This window comes from Vipera ursinii (genome assembly GCF_947247035.1).
Source record: "Vipera ursinii genome assembly, chromosome: 3".
Taxonomy (NCBI): Eukaryota; Metazoa; Chordata; class Lepidosauria; order Squamata; family Viperidae; genus Vipera; species Vipera ursinii.
Genome location: NC_139516.1, coordinates 178786610 through 178806229, shown reverse-complemented (window position 1 = coordinate 178806229; position 19620 = coordinate 178786610). Strand labels below are relative to the sequence as shown.

At 36.8% G+C, this 19620-nt stretch overlaps 1 protein-coding gene across 2 annotated transcripts in view; it reads right to left on the bottom strand.

Annotated features, from left to right (window-relative positions):
* SULF1 (sulfatase 1) overlaps window positions 1-19620 on the bottom strand; it is a gene marked incomplete at its 3' end in the record, with an annotated part of 76843 nt that overhangs the window by 16170 nt on the left and 41053 nt on the right. Inside the window, exon 18 of one of the 2 annotated variants that reach the window (XM_083359377.1) lies at window positions 19580-19610. The exons of the other annotated variant lie outside the window; for it this stretch is intronic. Within the exon in view, the coding sequence (XP_083215503.1) occupies window positions 19580-19610 (31 nt within the window). Of the gene's footprint in view, window positions 1-19579; window positions 19611-19620 lie in introns of those variants that run through there. 2 annotated transcript variants of the gene reach the window in all.

Here is a 19620-nt window from a genome sequence, read left to right as displayed (position 1 = left end):
CCTACGGGAGAAGGGTGGTATATAAGTTTAATAAATATAATATAAATAATATAAACCTAATCTGAAAATACACACAGGTTTTAGATACACACACATCATATATTAAGGGTCATTTTCATCATTCATGGGATATTGTTTTGGACATCATAGTATTTTTGGGGTTATGCTCTTCTAAATGTGGGAGAAATTAATTTTAATGGGAGAAATCTGATATTAAGTCATTTCCAAGCTTGACCTTGGAAAGTTCCCTAAAATAGGAAAACATAAAGACATGGATTTTGAAGGATCTTTAGTGCTTTTGGTATTATATTTTCTCTCTAATCTGAGTATTTTTAGAACAGATCTTGACATTTGGTTGGATGAATCAGAATTTCTCTCTCTCTCTCTCTCTCTCTCTCTCTCTCTCTCTCTCTCTCTCTCTCTCTCTCTCCCCCTCACACACACACATACACACACCTATTATATGCTTATACAACATAAATATTTATTTCCATAATATAGAGTTAATATTGCAAATTATGGTAATGACCATTGGCATGAGAACTTTAAACTGGTGATGAGGAGCTACATCTTCATAACATAAATTTATGAGCTCATTTAGCCATTCTAACTAAGTGAATGTAGATGTTTGGATGAATGACCAAGGCCCAATTTTGTCCAGGGCAAGAAAGATAAAAGAGCTTTGACACTAATCAGCTTACCCTCTGAAAATCAGCCACAATTGGTTCATTGCTGTCATTCATTTACTTAGGCAAAAATAAGTTATATAATACCATAGCTTATATAAGAGAGCAGTGCTCAGTGCTTATAGGTTATATAAGTGGCTCAGTGGGTTAGGACGCTGAGCTTGTCGATCAGAAGGTCGGCAGTTTGGCGGTTCGAATCCCGAGTGCAGCGTAACAGAGTGAGCGCCTGTTACTCGTCCCAGCTTCTGCCAACCTAGCAGTTCGAAAGCACGTAAAAATGCAAGTAGAAAAATAGGGACCACTACGGTGGGAAGGTAACAGCGTTCCGTGAGCCTTTGGCGTCTAGTCATGCCGGCCACATGACCATGGAGACGTCCTCGGACAAGCGCTGGCTCTTCGGCTTTGAAACGGAGATGAGCACCGGCCCCTAGAGTTGGAAATGACTAGCATGCATGTGCGGGGGAACCTTTACCTTTACCTTTACTATACAAGCTGTAGCTATAAGAAACATTCATTTCTAAAATTTTATTTCAAATTTTACATATTTCTCAGTTTTGCATCTGTTGGTTGTTTAATTTGGCTCTACACTCTTTAGTAAAGAGATTTGCTTTTTTGCCCTCAATTGCTGTAGTTCACTGTTGGGGCTTATATTTACTAATAATTAACCTTAATCATTGAGTACATGGCTAAGAATTCTTCATTCAAAACTATTTCTCTAAACTAAAAATTTAAAAATAGTGAATATATATAAAATTTACCATGTGTTTGTAATGGAAGAGTAGCTACAAATAATGGTTCATTTTAAGACACAAAATAGAGTGCATTTTAGAGGAAAGTGAAGTAAGTGTGTCTTGCTCATATCTGCAACAATAGTAAGAAAACCACTTGAAAATTTAGGCTTGTTTGCACATTTTTTGATGTGCTTGAAATTTATGCATATATACATGTTTTGGGGATAAGCGGTATTATGTAGAACATGGATGTGGAGTATAAAATAAAACAAAAAATTAAACATTGAGCTAAATCAAAGAAAAGAAACATAGCTAAGAGAGATTTCTATTCTAAATTAACATTGCTACACTTTTTTAACCTTCATGTTTGTTGTACAGTGACTTTTTTTTAAGAAAAAGTATATGATTTTGGAAACTATAAGATTCTTCTGCAATGAATAGGTATTATAACCTATTCCCCCTTCCTTTTTTAGACCTACTCTCACCATGGCACATAGGAATCTGACTGGAAGCTGTAATGTTAATTGTGGCTGCAAAATCCATGAATACAAACCTGTGTGTGGATCAGATGGGATCACATATTTTAACCCTTGTCTTGCTGGTTGCATTAGCAGTGGAAATTATAGCACAGGAGTGAGTAGTCAAAATAATTGTTATACGTGATTTGCAGCTGTTAGATGTTATTTATTTATTTATTTATCCGTTTCTGACGGAGGCATGTGCAAGAGTTTTTATGCAGCTACTACTGTTAGATCATCCTCTACTGTCTTTTGGTCTGAGACGTAGATCTCAGGATATAAATTTGAGCACAGTATACATTCACCAATCTTATAGTTTCCTGGTAAGGCAAAAACCCACAGCCACATATAACATTAGTTGACTTTATTAAAATGCATTATAATTTCACTGGCTGTGACTCCATGCCCAGACTACAAGAAGGTGATCACTGAGTTCAGTTATGGGGCAAAGATATTGTGTATATAGGGCTTGAATGTCATAGTCATTCAGTAGTCATCCCCTATTGATCAGTCCCTTGCAAATCCCACAAAAATTCTTATATGCCCTGAGATTGCCACCTTCCTATGGATTATGTAGTCAAAGTTTTTTCTTGTGTGAGAAGATTTCAGAAAGTATGTGCTATTGGAAACTTCTTGCCATAAATAATCCCCTCCTCAAAATTAGAAAGGCTTGCAAATATCCCTAGGTTCTCCTTGTCTTCTGCTCACGTCCGATAAAGATAACTGTTTGTGGAGATTATTTTTGCATAGTTCGATAAAATGCCAATTTCAATACTGCATTGGCATAGCAGGCATGCTGCCAGCCCTGTCAATCAAGGAATTTCAGCTGGCAGGGTCCTGTAGAAGGGCCTTCTCTGCCATGGCTTTTGTCCTTTGGAACATCTTATACTGTGAGGTGAGATAGGTACCCTCCTTCTGACCTTCTATAAAGTCCTGAAGACCTGGCTCTGCCAGATGGCTTGGGGCCCTAACAGGTAGGCATCACACTGGTGGTGGTTGATGAATTAAGAGATATTCCCACCTTACACCCTTGCTCCTCCTGCTCCCTCCCTCCCCATCTCTTAACTATTATTTTCAGTTGTAACTCCCATTTTTATCATTTTAGAAATATTTGTCTTAGTTTTAATGCTTTTAGTGCTGTAAGTCGCCCACAGTCAAGAAGGGTGGCAAATAAATTTAATAAATAATATGAAGGCTACTATGGCCAGCATGTCCAACAGATTGTCTGCTAGAATCAGAAGATTTTCTAATTAAATTATTAAAACCAACAGTTTTTCCTTTAGAAGGAATGGAAATTTTTCATCAAGTTTTCTGTAACTTATTTATAATTGTGGATGATCCCTATCCTGCATGAAATAAAAGGAATACAAATCTTCTTGGGAGTTGCCCATTCTGTAGAGATTTTGTTTGTGGAGGTACAAAATTTCCCGTCCCTCCTTGCTTTTTTATAAATATTTAAAGCCTAATTATTTGTCTAAGCATTTCAGTGCATGGGCTGAAATGCATGGGCCACAATGGCAGTCGGTGCCACCTCTAGCCAATGCCGCCTCTCCACTAATGCAAAGATTTGTATTTTTACAATGATTCAGAAGGAGGGAAAGTGTTGGTGCCCCTAACCTTTGGTGCCCTTGGTTTTACCTATTTGGCCTTAGCCTAAAGCCAACCCAGGTCTGTTAGACATAGAATTTTGCTACTGTGTTCTCCTTTAATGTATGCTTTTTCCTTGTTTCTGTAAACTTCCTTAAGACTAGGTAATGAATAATTTAAAAAAAAATTCACTTTTTAAGTTGCTATTTGCAAAAAAAGCCACTATAACTTTATGACCAGGAAGGCCTTTCTTAAATCTTCCCTTTAAAACATTCAGTTCAGTTATTTTGAAGTACTGTTACAATTTTTTCTCTATAAAATTCTACCTTCAGATGAAGAGCACTTCTTACCTATTGTAACTGTCCTGGCAGTATTGTGCTTTACTTAGAGCCATAAATAAGTTGAAACACATGTGCCAGATGCAATCATTCTTGATAAAGATACAAATAAGGAATCATGATTTTTTTACAGTTTTTAAATCTTTTACAGATAAGAAATTATACAGATTGTGCCTGTGTCCAAAGCCGACAAGTTATCACACCACCCACAGTTGGACAGCGTAGCCAGCTAAGAGTGGTGATCGTCAAAACATATCTCAATGAGAACGGCTATGCTGTGTCAGGAAAGTGTGATAGAACCTGCAACACACTCATCCCTTTCCTCATTTTTCTCTTCATAGTAACACTTATCACAGCATGTGCCCAACCATCAGCAATCATAGTAACTCTCAGGTGAGAAGTTGCCTGGATCATTTCTGTCTACTAGGATAGCATTCTTTATTATAACTCAGTTTCTCTGTCATCTTCCACAAAACATAATTCACTTTTACTTTTCTGATGATGAATTAGGTTATTTCTAGAAATAGATGGAGTTACAAAGTTTGATTTCACTCATCTTTTCATTTTGTTGAATTGATGATACATAATATATGAATCAACATGTTTTATAATTGTAGAAGTCAGGGAGGGTAAACTTACGTCTGGGAGGGTATTTATTATTGGGTAGGTTACAGGATGCTAGGGAGAATGGGAAGACAATTTACTTAGAAAATAAATCTATTTGTCAATCTAGATTTTGACTAAATCTATTTGTCATCAGAAATGTAAGGAAATTTTCTCACTTTGCTTCCTGGATAAAGTTTTTGTTTCTCTGAATTTCTGAATTTGATTCTATTGAACACCTGTCTCCTGCATGGTTGGTGGCTAGCATTGGGTCGTTCTCCTGGGATATGGCTAAGGAGAAGAGTTATAGCAACAGTTAAATAGTCATGCCTACCATTTTCCCAGTTCAAGAACTTAAAATATACTGTTATCTTTTTTTAGGTCTGTGGAAAATGGTGAGAGGCCTTTTGCCCTTGGCATGCAATTTGTTTTATTAAGAACTCTTGGTAAGTGCACAGGCAGATTTAGTGCCTCAATTGACTATATTGAAATATTATGTGAATTGGTAGAGAAACTGTCAAGGCAGCTGAAAATAGCACTTAAAAAAAAGTTTCCCTGCATATGATCTGACACTTTTGATGGGGTCTTAATTAAAAGAGGCTTTTTATTGGAGGTTTCTTTTGCTTCTCAGTTTTTTTAAACACACACACACACACACACACACACACACACACACAGAGAGAGAGAGAGAGAGAGAGAGAGAGAGAGAGAGAGAGAGAGAGAGAGCGCCTTGTACTTCAACAGTATTTGGGGTGGGTGTATCGGTTATCCGCTCTTGCTGATCTGGTTTAAGCCTACATTACCATTCCCCCTCCCCTATTTCTCTACTGTAATCATGGAGAGAACTCCATAAATGTTCACTTTCATTTTAGGGTAACCATGAATTCTCATGTGTTTTTGATAAAACTTTTGTTAACTTTAAACCTGATTTGTTTATAATAGAATCTATGCACCAAATGCTAAAGTTAGCTAAATTTGAATATGTGGTTATATAAAAGAAACGAACAGGGTCAGGCACAAAGTTGGTTGGAATACTAGCAATAGTACTCATTATGAAATCAAGCACAGCTACTAAGTGCTGAGGTAATTTAATAGCTGTTGTTTGGAATAAACTTGCAGTAACCTGAAGTAGGGCGTTATTTTGGATTTATAGAAAATGACCAATCAGTTTACCTCGCCATTCTCTAAAACTTTAACTATTAAATTTGACTTAAAATGTAACAGTTTTGGTCACCACGATGTAAAAAAGATGTCGAGACTCTAGAAAGAGTACAGGGAAGAGCAACAAAGATGATTGGGGGACTGGAGGCTAAAACATATAGGGAACGGTTGCTGGAATTGGGTATGTGTAGTTTAATGAAGAGAAGGACGAGGGGTGACATGATAGCAGTGTTCCAATATCTCAGGGGCTACCACAAAGAAGAGGGAGCCAGGCTGTTCTCCAGAGCACCTGAGAGCAGGACAAGAAGCAATGGATGGAAACTAGTCAAGGAGAGAAGCAACCTAGAACTAAGGAGAAACTTCCTGACAGTTAGAACAATTAACCAGTGGAACAACCTGCCTCCAGAAGTGGTGAATGCTCCAACACTGGAAGTTTTTAAGAAGAGACTGGCCAGCCACTTGTCTGAAATGGTATAGGGTTTCCTGCCTTAGCAGGGGGTTGGACTAGATGACCTCCAAGGTCCCTTCCAACATTATTATTATTATTATTATTATTATTATTATTATTATTATTATTATTATTATTATTATTATTACATTTGAAATTCTAATATTTTAAGAGTGATAGTATTGGATTGAGCTTCATGAGGTAGTACTTAGATTTATATGAGTCCTAATGTTGTGGTGATAACAGCTAGCTTTGCTGGCTCCATTGCTTTGCTGTGCAACTCAGTGAGTCTCCACCAACAGTTGATCAGCGCACAAGCACCATGGCTCTGCTCTTAACTAGTTCACAGAATTCTTAAAAATTCAACAATTGTCTGTCGTATGAGATGTATCTAGCACTCTATTAGATATAATTCAAAATAAATAAAAATGTACTAATGGAAAGAGTTAAAATTTAATATTCTCTTCATCACTTCTAAATCAAGTAGTTTATCAGCATCTTATGAGAATTCTGTCTCATTCTGTTTGTATGTAATGTGATCCTAACCAAAATTGCTTAAAAATAGAAATATTATAGGTTTAGCTTTGCTATGTACTTTCTCAAAAAAATACTCAAGAACTGTTTTGATATAGTTGATTGATTTCACTTTCCCTTTTTATTACAGCGTACATTCCTACCCCAATTTATTTTGGTGCCGTCATTGATACTACCTGCATGCTGTGGCAACAGGAATGTGGTGTGCAAGGCTCATGTTGGGAATATGATGTGACATCATTTCGTTTTGTGTACTTTGGTCTGGCAGCTGGTCTCAAATTTGTTGGCTTCCTATTCATTTTCCTTGCCTGGTACACCATTAAGTATAAAGAAAAGAAGCAGCAAAGGCAGCTGTGGGAAGACGCTCCTGTCAGCACTGTGAGCGAAGTAGTTCGTAACAAAGCGGCTCAGCAAAACTATGCAAGGACTAGATCCTGCCCCACGTTTGGCTCTCAAGGTGACCATGGTAACATTGTCAATCTAACAACAACAATGCACTATACAGCACAAACCTATCCTGGCCCCCTTACGATAGCAGCAATAACCACGTCAGTTGAGAAGCCTTCACAAGAAGTCACTCCTGAAATAGACGGGCCCCTTCAGTAACTTCAGATTATTATTATTTATTTGTACATATTAAGTATGGGGCCTTTTGAAACTCCTGTGCCTTCTTTTTCCTAACAAGATCTGCCACTGATAATAAACCAACAAAGCTTAATGCATAGCGCCATGGCATATCTGAGGGCTGGTTACCTCCAAACAACTTTCTTCTTTTTGAGAACTGTAATGTTAAAGTAGGTTTGCAAGTCCTTTAGGTATGTCTATTCAAGTTGCATGTTCCAGGCAAATGCTAATAGATTCTCTTGTGAAAATCGGTTCTGATAGAAATGTATGCCACCAGTGAAGATAATGCATCCATGACTCTTGAACTAGGGAAGAACAAGTAATTATTTTTAATTCTATTTCAAAGCACAACTTATCTTAGCTATGCAATGTGAACTGGATAATTTGTTTGGTTCTGTGTATTTTTCAATCAAAATTTTCAGTCCCTTGACTTGGAAAAGAGGCTATTTGAAGTGATAAAATCTCCAGTTAAACATTTTATTTTAAGAGATAGAACAAATAATCTTAAAACAAATCAATAACAGGACAAGTTATTGATAATTTGTTTTATTTTAATATGCAAGTGTATTTTTTATTTTTATTGCAAATTTGTAACTTATTAGTGATTTCAGTACTATTTTGTAATAATGTTAAAGTGTAACAAATTTATCAATTACTGGTTGGTATTTGCATATTTTTGCAAGAAGGAACAATCAGCTGCAGATTTCCAACTGAGTCCACCAAATACAAACTTAAGGTTACTTTTGTTTCTGTGCATTCAGAAACTAACCTTGTTTATGTGGCAAACTGAAATGACTCTAGTATCTGAAATGACTCTAGTACAGTGGTTATTTGTTCTGACACATGGCCCAGATTGCTGTTTATATACCTCATCATGCCCTAAATATCAATCTGAGCATATGCTGGTACAGTCAAATGACTGCTTTGCCAAGTTGTCTATTCTTAGGTTCCTACTGATTCATGAGGGAGAATTACAAGCCTTTAAGAATCCATTTCATATTAAAGGCTGTACAGACCTGCTGATATTTCAGCATTTGGAGCCTTCTACATTTCTTTGTCAGCAGTGGAAATTGTCTTGGGCATCCTGATCTGATAGCCACTTTTTCATCACTGGAAAAAAATGGTGTGTGTTTATAGATGCCAATAGCTAGAAAAGCTGAGACTGAAACTACACATATAATTCTCAGTTGTACAGCTCTTTTATCCTGCCACTAAGGATTTTTAATGCAAAATATCTACCAGCTTGAGTGGAACATTTGCAAGGTAAGTAGATGCTTATAGATTTTCCATCCTGCCATCAAAATTATACATTTCAGCTATTTTTTCATATTGTTAGCCCTCTTTTTATTCTTGGAGGAGGAGGAGTTCTGAAGAGACAAATGGCAAGAATAAGTTACTGATTTTTGCATTTGCCAGAATTATTTCATCTTTTAAAAAAAACGTTCAGAGAAAAATCATGCCACTGAGGCTTACATATTGCTAAAATCAAAAGTACAGGTTAGCTTTCCATTGCACAGATATGCTAATACACTTTAAAAGAGTGTGATTCATAGGCAATACTAGGGTATATTCCTGAAGAGGTCACAAAAGCCTTGTTCGGATCTCTTTTGGAAGTGTTATGTCTCATCTAATTGCACTGTGCTATTTATGAATCTAAAATATTTTGTTACAGTATTCTGTTGTCTGATTCTGAGGTCAGAGGGATCTCTTTAATTCACACAGTGAGGAGCAGTTCCCTAGGCAGGACCAACTTGATGTTCATGGTAAATTCAAAAGGGGCTTCTGAGATGTAGTTGTCAAAAAATTGAAATGAGAATATGGTCAGGCCCCAACTCCTTCTGTACCCCTCAGATAATCTTTAGAGTGTTAATCCAATGAGAGGAAATGCTTATTAGCAAGGGATGTAAAAAAAGTGAAATAGTTCATAAGGCAATGAATAAGCAATTAAAGCTCAATTGCTAAGGCCCTGTAGAATGTGCATAGGGTTTATGTTCATGGATAGATAGATATTGAAGAAAAATGAGGTTAGGGAATAATTGATGGAGGAATTTGAAGAGTGGGGAGACACCTTATATTTATCAGGTTGTGTTCTAAATTTTTGAAAAGCATCAGCCTATCTGAGCTAGGCCTATGTATGACATTTCATTCTGATGCCATGTATTGAACATGTATACTGTCAGCTTGCTGGTTGAATGGCCAGTTGCTCTCTTCTCAGACATACATCTTCTAAGCACTGCATGTCCATGTACTTTTATTTTGTCATTGCAGTAGCTTAAAAGAGCAATAGGTTAGCCATGCTCTATGTTTCCTAATTTAAGCATTATTTTTTTTAAGCTGTGGAAGAGAAACTAGAGAGCATGCACCAATATAATACTTCAACATATAACTGAAGAATTTTGTTATCTCTTTGTCCCATCCTAGATTAAGTGTTAAATCTTTTCATAGTGTATATAATGTACATGGATGTAGATTGCTATAAATACTAATATATGTTTATTAATATAGTATTAAGAGTATTTATGCAAACCTACCATTGCCTCAAAAGTGTCATTATTCATTCAGTATTGATTGCATACTTGAAATTTGGAAGTAGAAAGTTTATCCAATTTGTTGGCTAATTGTAGTCTACCAAGAGAATGTAAAGAGAGGACTCAGAAGGGAGGAAAGAGAACCATTTGGGCCTGAAGGGGATCAGTGCTCATATTTGCTTAAATGGAAGTACAGCTCTCTAAATGTACCTTAGTGTAATGTAAGGTTTTAACTTGCACTGACAACTTTACTCCTGTCCTAGTAAATGTGAGTATAGCTCCCTTTCAGACCTGCTTTATGCATCTATGGAGATAGGAAACAGGTGGGCCTAGTTTTGAACTCACCATGTATTCTGGCAAACGTTTGAATGGAGCTTCTGAATATACATATGAGTTCATTATGTCATTTAAAAATTGGTACTGTTCTTTTTTTTCCTGCAATGTAGTCATAAAATGGAGAGCGCCCTAGATTGGCATTGGGCATTTATCCCAAAGTTTTCTTGTGTACCAGAAAATGTATATTGGCCCTCTAATGTAAATGATCAGCTTGGAACTGATCAACTGGTGCTAATGGGATAAAATAATTTCCTCATGAGGCTGAAAAATATTTCAAATAGCTGCTCAGGTGCTTACTTTGCAGGACTATCAGCTTAGTGGTAAGTTTGGAATATACTCGTTCCACAAATTTTCATGAAGTAACACATCTTTGAACTAGCTTAAATATTTTAACTAAAAGAATTGGCTATCATTATCCAACTAGATATCTTTAATTGTTGAATCTGGAAACAATTTTCTGGCACAGCATAGCGATAGCCAAAGACATGATGATCTGGTGTCCTGCCAAGCTTGCCAATTGCTTTACTTTTAGCTCTAGTGGCTTGGAAATCTAGGAATCAAAATTTGGTGCAGCTGAGGAGCAGCTTAGGAGGGAAGGTTTCTGACTATGGTACCGTTGAATGAACACAAAATGTACAATAGATGATCCTTGATTACTCCCCGATTACTGCCCCTCTCAGTCATTTGGTTAATATTGAACTGTGGTGGTAAAAACAACATAATTGTGTCCTTTGAACTTTAAAAATAAACTTTCAGAACAGAACTGTTAGCCAAAACCATGCGTTGTTAAAAAAACCTGTATGCTAAAGAGTCTAAAAAAAACTGTTCAAAAAGAATCCAAGGTTGAACTTAATATTCTTAAATATGCAATTTTGAATCATTACTTTTTATACTTCACACACTCCCCCATTAATAAATAGACAAGATTGTATATTTTTTCCATTGATTTCAGGAAAACAGCAGTATGTTGTATGTTGTATTTTGTTTTAACCCTACTATACCTGAAAGAGGGAAAATACTATTAATCAAGAGGCAGACTAGTTAAAATGTTAAGTTTTGATAAATGTTTTTAAGTGTGTCAGTTAGGAAACTATGTCTTGCATCTTTAAAAAAAATGGAGATTTGTCAAATGTTATTTTTTTTAATGAATATTTGAACTAGTATTTATCTCTCAGTGGAACAAAAACCAGTTTTCAAACTCTTACGTACAAGCATGTGTAAAACTTTAAGGACAATATATGTAAATAGCTGTTTGCAAATGAACCTTTAGTATTTGGCATTTTGAAATAAAAATGACTTAACTTTGTGGTGTTTTATGTCACATCTTGTACTATTCCACACTTACAGTATACTTTTGGGAAGCAGGACAGTAGAAGAATCTGCTCTAATCTAAAATAGTTTTGCTGCAGGAATCAATGCAGTGAATATGGATACAGTGCTACTACCTCATTTAGTATGTCGTTGCTGCTCAGCTCAATTGCATGTTTTTCATAATTAGCTAATCATCATTATGCATGAGCCAATTGCCTGTTTTAATCTACCAGTTATATTTATTCATGATCTGTAATGTCACATAATACAAAATTTAATGCCAGTTTTAATATGGGCTCTATAATTCTCATTTTATATTATCTCAACTCTATTCACCTGTTTTTAAAGGTATTAGTTGATAAAGGCAGTATTTATAATTTAAGAATCCCAACCAATATTCATCATTATTACTGCAAGCTATTATGTGGTGTGGTAGTGACATCCAATGGACATTTATGAACAGTAATTTTATACCAGCTGAGTGCAGTGTGATTTTACTTTACTGTTTAACAGCAACAAGCTCCTAAAAAGTTTTAGGTTGTTGATTTCATGTTCAAAAGGTACTTTTTTCTTCTTCAACTGTCTATTATGATGTCAGCCAGAGTTTAGATTAGCTTTGACATTTTTTTAACCAGCTATTGCGTATTTCTCAGGAACCTGGGATGGACAGATCTTTCATATTAAAGGTATTATCACAGAATGCAAGTTGTTCCAAGTAAAGCTGCCTTTTGCAATTGACTGATAGTGATTTTGTCAATGCCTCTGGTGTTCAAGTGGTGCAATGTTTTGTGGTAGTACCAAGGTACCTATTACTATTGCTATTACTTTTATTTTTTTAAATAGTCTACTTCTATTTGCAGGTCTTTTATGTTTTATGACAACCCGCCCCCAATTCTTTCTCTTCCATTGTCTTGTATAGACAAACATGAAATCAAGGCTGCTAGTTCTTTAGCTGATACTGGCTTTCATACGCATTGAGTTCTTTCTAAGAACTTAGGATGTTTTAATGTATCAGTGGAAATATGTGGAAATCAAAGCAGTATGGCCTGTGGTAACTGAACAGATGAAATCACTGGGAGCACCACAGCCGGTTTATGCCATAACCTTTCAGTTTTAATTTTCAGATTTTGATACTATGTCACCTTCTCCAATTGTTTGCCTCCTATTCTATCCCCTGGTATTACTACATCAATTATCCACACTTTCTTCTTTTCAATCACAGTTAAATCTGGTGTGTTATGAGCCAAGATTTTATCAATTTGTCTTCTGAAATCTAACTATTTTATGTTGCCCATTTTGATTACTTTTTCAACTTTATGTTCTTACCAATTTTTCATTATGCCACGCTAATTTTAATGGATGATCATTCTAGTGAATCATTTTGGCAACTGCATTATGTTGTTGGGTCCTTTTGTATCTGATACATTTTTGCCACTTATTAATCACTAATGCAATATTTATTTATGCAATATTTCATTAAGCTCCTTAGATATAATTGTGTGTAAGTTGGTCAGATATTTGAATCAAAAACCATGCAACAGATCATTTTCAGAAGGTTTAATCCTTTTCACTCAGTTTTTAATCATTTATGATGTTATTAGTCTTTTTGAGTTTCTTCTATATCTTTCCAAAATTTTCCTTTTTGGTTTTCCATTTTCAGCATTTCCATTTCCATTTATACTTTCGAAGAATCACCATTGGTTGATAGAAATAACCAATAGTGCTTAAATTGAATGATTCACATCTCATAGTGCTCACTTTTTCCAGCTATTGCTGTTATTTGTTGCTTTATGATTTCCAAAGCATCTTCAGCTTTTCTAGTACTAAGCCAGTATTTTTTTTTAATTAGGCTTGTTTCGGTCTTTACATGCTTCAATGTTTGCTCTTTTTAAAAATTACTTGTTCTACTTTGGGGATAGAATATGATTTTGCATTTGATTTTTTAATTTCAGTACCCAGTTCTTCTGTAACCACCACTGTTCTACTGTAGTTATTTCTATAGATCATATCAGCCTTTCCTTTATATTTGTAATTGTTAACTGAGTTTATTCTACTCTTGTTTTGGGGTCTTCCATTTTCACATTTTTTCTGATTACTATTATTATGATTTGCTTCACAGTGAGCCAGAAGTTCACACTAGATTTGACATTTCTGTCTACCTATTGAGTTCTTTCCAAGCACTTGGAATAGGCAGATCTGGATGTTTGATGGTATTGCAGATATTGTCACAGGATAGAAGTTGTTCCAAATAAAGTGGCCTTTTGCAATTGACTGATGGTGAATTTGTCAATACTGATGATGTTTAAGAGGTGCAGATATTTTGGAATTGCACCTTTTGCTTGCTTTTACCATAGTCGTTCTATTTCTATTTGTACGTCTTTGTATTTTGTTATCTTCTCCAGTTCTTTGTCTTCTCTTCTGCTGCCTCCAGGTACATTCACTATCCAGACATTTTGTCTTTTTTTATTGACATTGTTAAGTCTGGGGTGTTGTGTGTTAGATGCCTGTTTGTTTGAATTCTAAAGTCCCACAGCCATTTAGCTTCTTCATTTTCTGTGACTTTCTCTATTTTATGATATTTCTTGCAGATTTTCCAGTTACTTTGTCATGCCGTTGCTTGTAGTCAATCTGTGCAATCTTTTTGCCGCAGCTTACCAGGTAGTTCACTGTTTCTTCAGCTTTTTTGCCTAGGTGACACTTATTGTCTGTTGCTGACTTCTCAGTTTTGGCTTTGCGTGCATTTAGGGACATAGGATGGAAATGCTGTATTTTCCTGTGGACAAATTAGAAACCATAGTAACTCCTGCCTTTCTCTCTGGTTCTCAGGGAAGTTCTGGATAAAGCTCCTTTCAGTTTATAGATGTTAATATTTTATCTATCAGATTGAAAAACAACTTTAAAACTAACGAAAGAAATACATTGCTGCAGTGAAGCAGAAGGATTTACAGTACAGTAGTGGACTCCTTCAAAAGTTGTCAATTTGGTGCTTGAACATTTTGATGCAAAAATGTTGTGCTGGTTCTTAATTTAATATTTAATTTAATATTTGCATTTGTATACCGCCCTTTCCCTGAGGACTCAGGGCGGTTTACAGGGAATTAAAATCGAAAACATACAAAAGTTAAAACCAATTAAAAAAGCATTAAATTCACCCTGTAGATTAAAACCCCAGTTAAAATTTTCTCCTCAGCCTGGGCCCGAGAGCTCAAAGAGCCAGGTCTTCAGGCCCCGGCGGAATGATCGGAGGTCGGGAGCAGTCCTCAGCTCTACCGGCAGCTGGTTCCAGAGGGCAGGCGCTCCCACTGAGAAGGCCCTATCCCTGGGTGTCACCCGCCGGCAATCTCTCACCGGCGGAACCCTGAGCAGACCCTCCCTGTGGGAGCGCACTGGGCGAAGGGCGTTTGATGCCGGCAGCAGGTGTTCCCTCAAATAACCCGGACCCAGGCCATGTAGGGCTTTATAGGTGATAACCAGCACCTTGAATTTCACCCGGAGGGCAACCGGAAGCCAATGCAGCTCGCGGAGTAGAGGTGTTACATGGGAGTATCGGGAAACCCCCATTACAACTCGCGCGGCCGCATTCTGCACCAGTTGAAGCCTCCGAGTGGTCTTCAAGGGCAGCCCCATGTAGAGAGCGTTGCAGTAGTCCAAACGGGAGGTCACAAGCGCATGAGTGACTGTGCGTAGGGCGTCTCGGTCCAGATAGGGACGCAACTGGCGCACCAGGTGAACCTGTGCAAAAGCCCCCCTGGTCACGGCTCCTATGTGATCTTCAAAATTGAGCCGTGAATCCAGGAGGACGCCCAAGTTGCGAGCCCTATCAACGGGGGGTAACACCTCACCCCCCATCGTTAGAGGTGGAATAACTTGGTTAACCCGAGACGCCGATATGCACAGCCACTCAGTCTTGGCGGGATTGAGACGAAGCCTGTTTCTCCCCATCCAGACCTGAACCGCCTCCAGGCACCGGGACATCACGGAGAGGGCATCACTGGGTTGGTTCGGGGTGGAAAGAAAAAGTTGGGTATCATCAGCGTACTGGTGATACCCCACCCCAAAACCACGAATGATCTCGCCCAGCGGCTTCATGTAGATGTTGAACAGGAGGGGCGAGAGAACCGACCCCTGAGGGACTCCACAAATGAGAGACCTCGGGGCGGATCTCTGCCCTCCTGTCAACACCGACTGCGAGCGGCCCTGGAGGTAGGAGGAGAACCACCGTAAAACGGTGCCTCCCACTCCCAGCCCCCTGAGACGCCGCAGCAGGATACCATGGTCGATGGTATCGAAAGCCGCTGAGAGATCTAATAGGACCAGGACAGAGGAGCAACCCCTGTCCCTAGCCCTCCAGAGATCATTCACCAGCGCGACCAATGCCGTCTCCGTGCTGTGTCCAGGCCTGAAGCTTCTTTGCTTCTTTGGTATTCAGTGCACTGAAAAGGAAGAGGGGGATGGCCACAGAGGGCAGACAGGAAGTCGGCCATGCTGGGAAGCTTACTGATATATAGGAAAAAGGACAGAGAGAAAGTTCTTCCTGGCCAAAACAAAACACGTGGTAAGTCACCTGGTTTGTTTAGAACTCATACTTTTTAGTACTTGTAGTGCCTCTTGGAACCAATTGACGTCAAGTACCGAGGTACCACTGTAATTTGGAAGATATTATTTATATTTAAAATTATTCAGTTTCCATTATTTTCTATTGTTTATGCAACCATTGCTCCCACCTGTTCATGTCTACAATTTGTATCTGAGCTTGGATTGTTATTTTAAATCAAGTAACTGCAAAGTATTACATGGTAAACATTTCTTATTAGATTATAAGTTAATACACTGAATTAAAATAATTTAATACCTTTATGAAAATTTGACTTGACTGATTTCTATAAAACAGGTACAGAAACTCTTTATTTGAAGAATTATTGCTTCTAGACTTTCCTGAAGCCAGAATTGTTCTATAAAAGTATTCAAAAAATTCTTACATGAACAGTTTGTAATCTAATGAATATATATATATACTGTGTATAAAACTCTAACATTCACATCCTTAAATAAATTTGTTCTGCCATTCAGTTTGAGACATGTAAATGATACTCATGTTTACAGAAGCCACCAAAAGCTTTTCATAAAAATTACTGAAATGCCTTCAAACAGTAAGTAAATGTTATATAAACTAATACAACACGGAGCACAGAATTGAACATTAATACATAAATATCAAGGCAATTGGGTTTGACAGAGGAGGCTGCAAGTTTCTATATAAATGGCAAAAGAGCAAGTAGATTAATTTGTATGTCTTGGTAAAATGTGTATTAAATAAAGGGAGCTATTTTAAGATGTGTGGATGCTAGTAGAAAATATATGCTGTGTGGAATGAATGTTAGAAGAAGCAAAAATGGCTGTATCTGAGAATGTGCTTGTACCCAGATTATTTGGAAATAAGAAAAACTAGGAGTAACCAAATGGTAACCCCAAAAGTGCTTTTTCAAAAGGCAACTGGATTTTGTTTTTCTTTGAAGACATTTTGTTTCTCATCCAAGAAGCTGAAGAAGCTTCTTGAATGAGAAGCGAAACATATTCAAGAAAAAACAAAGTCCAGTTGCCTTTTGAAAAGGCACCTTTAGGACAACCATAATCTGGATGACTGAGAAATTCCGTAGACATTAAACCAAATGGTAAGTTGAAATTGGGAACTTGAGTACTGCAAAAATGTGTGAGGAAAAAGAATGAAAGAAAAGGTCAAAAATGAATGTACTCTGAATGTGGAATGAATGCCAAAATATGAGTAAACAATCTGGAACAACATTGGAATTTGGCCATATAGGGCAAATTAATGGTAATTGAATTGCAAAAGAGAGTTATTAAGGAAGAGTGAATGGGTTGAAAGGAAATAGGAGGCTGAGATCATTACTGGAGTTGAGCTCTTCAAAAAGGGAATGAAAATTTTAAAAATCAAAAATCAGTATGGGATGCCGCATATGGATTTACTGGAAAAGTAAATTGTGAATGGTGTTGGTATATAAACTACACTTAGCTATCTATATTAGGATATTAATTTCATTGGTTTACTATTGCTCCCTTTATGAGCTTTGTATGCTCTTACTGCAAAAGGAAACACTGATGGGTATATTTGTATGCATTTAATCTGTTAACATCATGAAATATTTATCAAGTATTTCATGATTGAAACAGGCAATTCTATGTCAACCTTATTTCTATAAATGATTTATAAAATGTTACTTTCTGCAAATCTTGTAACTAAGAAAACAAAGAACTAATCTTTATTTTGAAGGTTTAGGGGTTTTTTGTGTTTGTTTAGGTTCTCCCAGCCAGGGGAAAAAACCTCCAAACCCCATATTTTAGGAACAGTCTTTACCTTCACACAATTCCAGATGACTGTACCTATTTTTCCCTATTCAGATAATATATTCTAAAGCACTTTATTAAACCAACATAAGCAAACCTCACTGATATTTCTGTGGGAAGCATTCTTTTCCTTGATTCTGGAGAAGAGTGGAGAAGTGGCTTTGTACATAACATTATTCCTTGCTGTTTAAAAAGTATACCTACAACCCAGTATTCTGTATGGCTACATACAGATATAACAGTGCAATTGTGCTGTTGCAACTTAAATTGTGTTTTAAAAAGGGTATGTGTTGCACATCTGCAGGTGTGCCAAGATGCAATATAATATATAGCATTTTTATATATAGAACCTTTCTTTGGACTCGATTTTATTCTAAAATGACTAGAACAGCTGTGAATACATTGAGACCTTTTGCAAAGTAGAAATCAAACTTTCCTCAAAAAATAAAAATCTTAATTACAATTTAGTTCCTATTTATTGGAAAATTAACTCACTTTAACTTTCTGTTAAGTTTCCCGTTTATCTAAGAAAAAAGTTTCTATGAATCAATTTGAACATAACGGTTTTAAATCAAACATGAAAATCTGCTCAATATACCAGTAATTGCTTTTTACAATCCATGTACATAATGCATTCTCTATCAACTTCTTTTATTTTGCAAATTACATTGCACTAGCAAAACTAAGAATGTGTAGACGAGTCAGATTAATAAAAACTATGGCACAAAGATTACAAAAGGGCATGTAAGTTTACTTTGACAATATGAAATTTCAATGGTTCAAATTAATAAAAATTACTCAAAACACTGGATAAGAATATTTGTTATGAGAACAAAAAATGAGCTCATTTCCTTTGAAGGTGCATTTACACTACTTTAAAAAACAGAGCTCTGCTAAAAAAGTCACAATGGTGCCTTTTTAATTCTCGGATTCTAGTAACTGCCGCCACATTGACAAGAATATGTATATAAAATACACACAATGGAATTTTGCTATAAAATGCTTGTTCCATTTGCCACCTAATTAATAGTGCCTGACTTGCTAACACAGCCTAATTTGAGGGGAGTGGATTTGCGGCACTGCCTTCTTCATTCAGAAACTCTGAAGATTTCTGAAAACTATCCCCTTTTCTCAACATTTCAGTTTTATGTTTCAGAACAAATGTGTTTAAAGCCCAGGTGATTATTTTTGCAGCGGAGTTCACGGGCAGGTAGTCTTGCTCTTCAAAAATACCCTGTGCAAAATCTTTGTCTGTCATAGAGGCTTTCTGAATAATGTTAATTGGTTGCAAGATGAAGCTGTGCCTGGAGTCCAGTTCTGTCAAATCGTTCCCACTAAAATCCATTTCTGAATTAACTGGCTCTTCGATCTTTAGCCATGTTTTGGCTTGGTGACCATTTGTACTCCTTTTTGAAGGAATATCATTGCTTAATTCAAGTCTGCCATCCTTGCTTGACACTACTCTGGTCAAGGCCAGGTCTCCATAATATGTTGGGATGATAGGTTGAGCCTCTAGGGTTGTGAACCCACTCGAAGCTTCATCTGTTTCAGCAGAGCTCATTCCCAGCAAGGAAAATGATGTGGATGATTCATCCAAGTTTTCACTGTTATTAACAGCAGGAGTCTCTGCTCTTTGATTTTGCTTAGAGTAACTGTTCAGCAGTGCAAAGATTCTATCTACATCCTTCAAGTAATTTCTCCAGTCATCAGAATTAATGCTGTAATTGTGTCTGGCTTCATATAAACTTTCATTCACACTGTACAAATCTTCCAGTCCTTGCCAGTTGATAATTTCTGTAAAATTTGGGAGCTTAGCCTTCCCATCCATGCCATAAGTGCCCTCTGTCAAAAA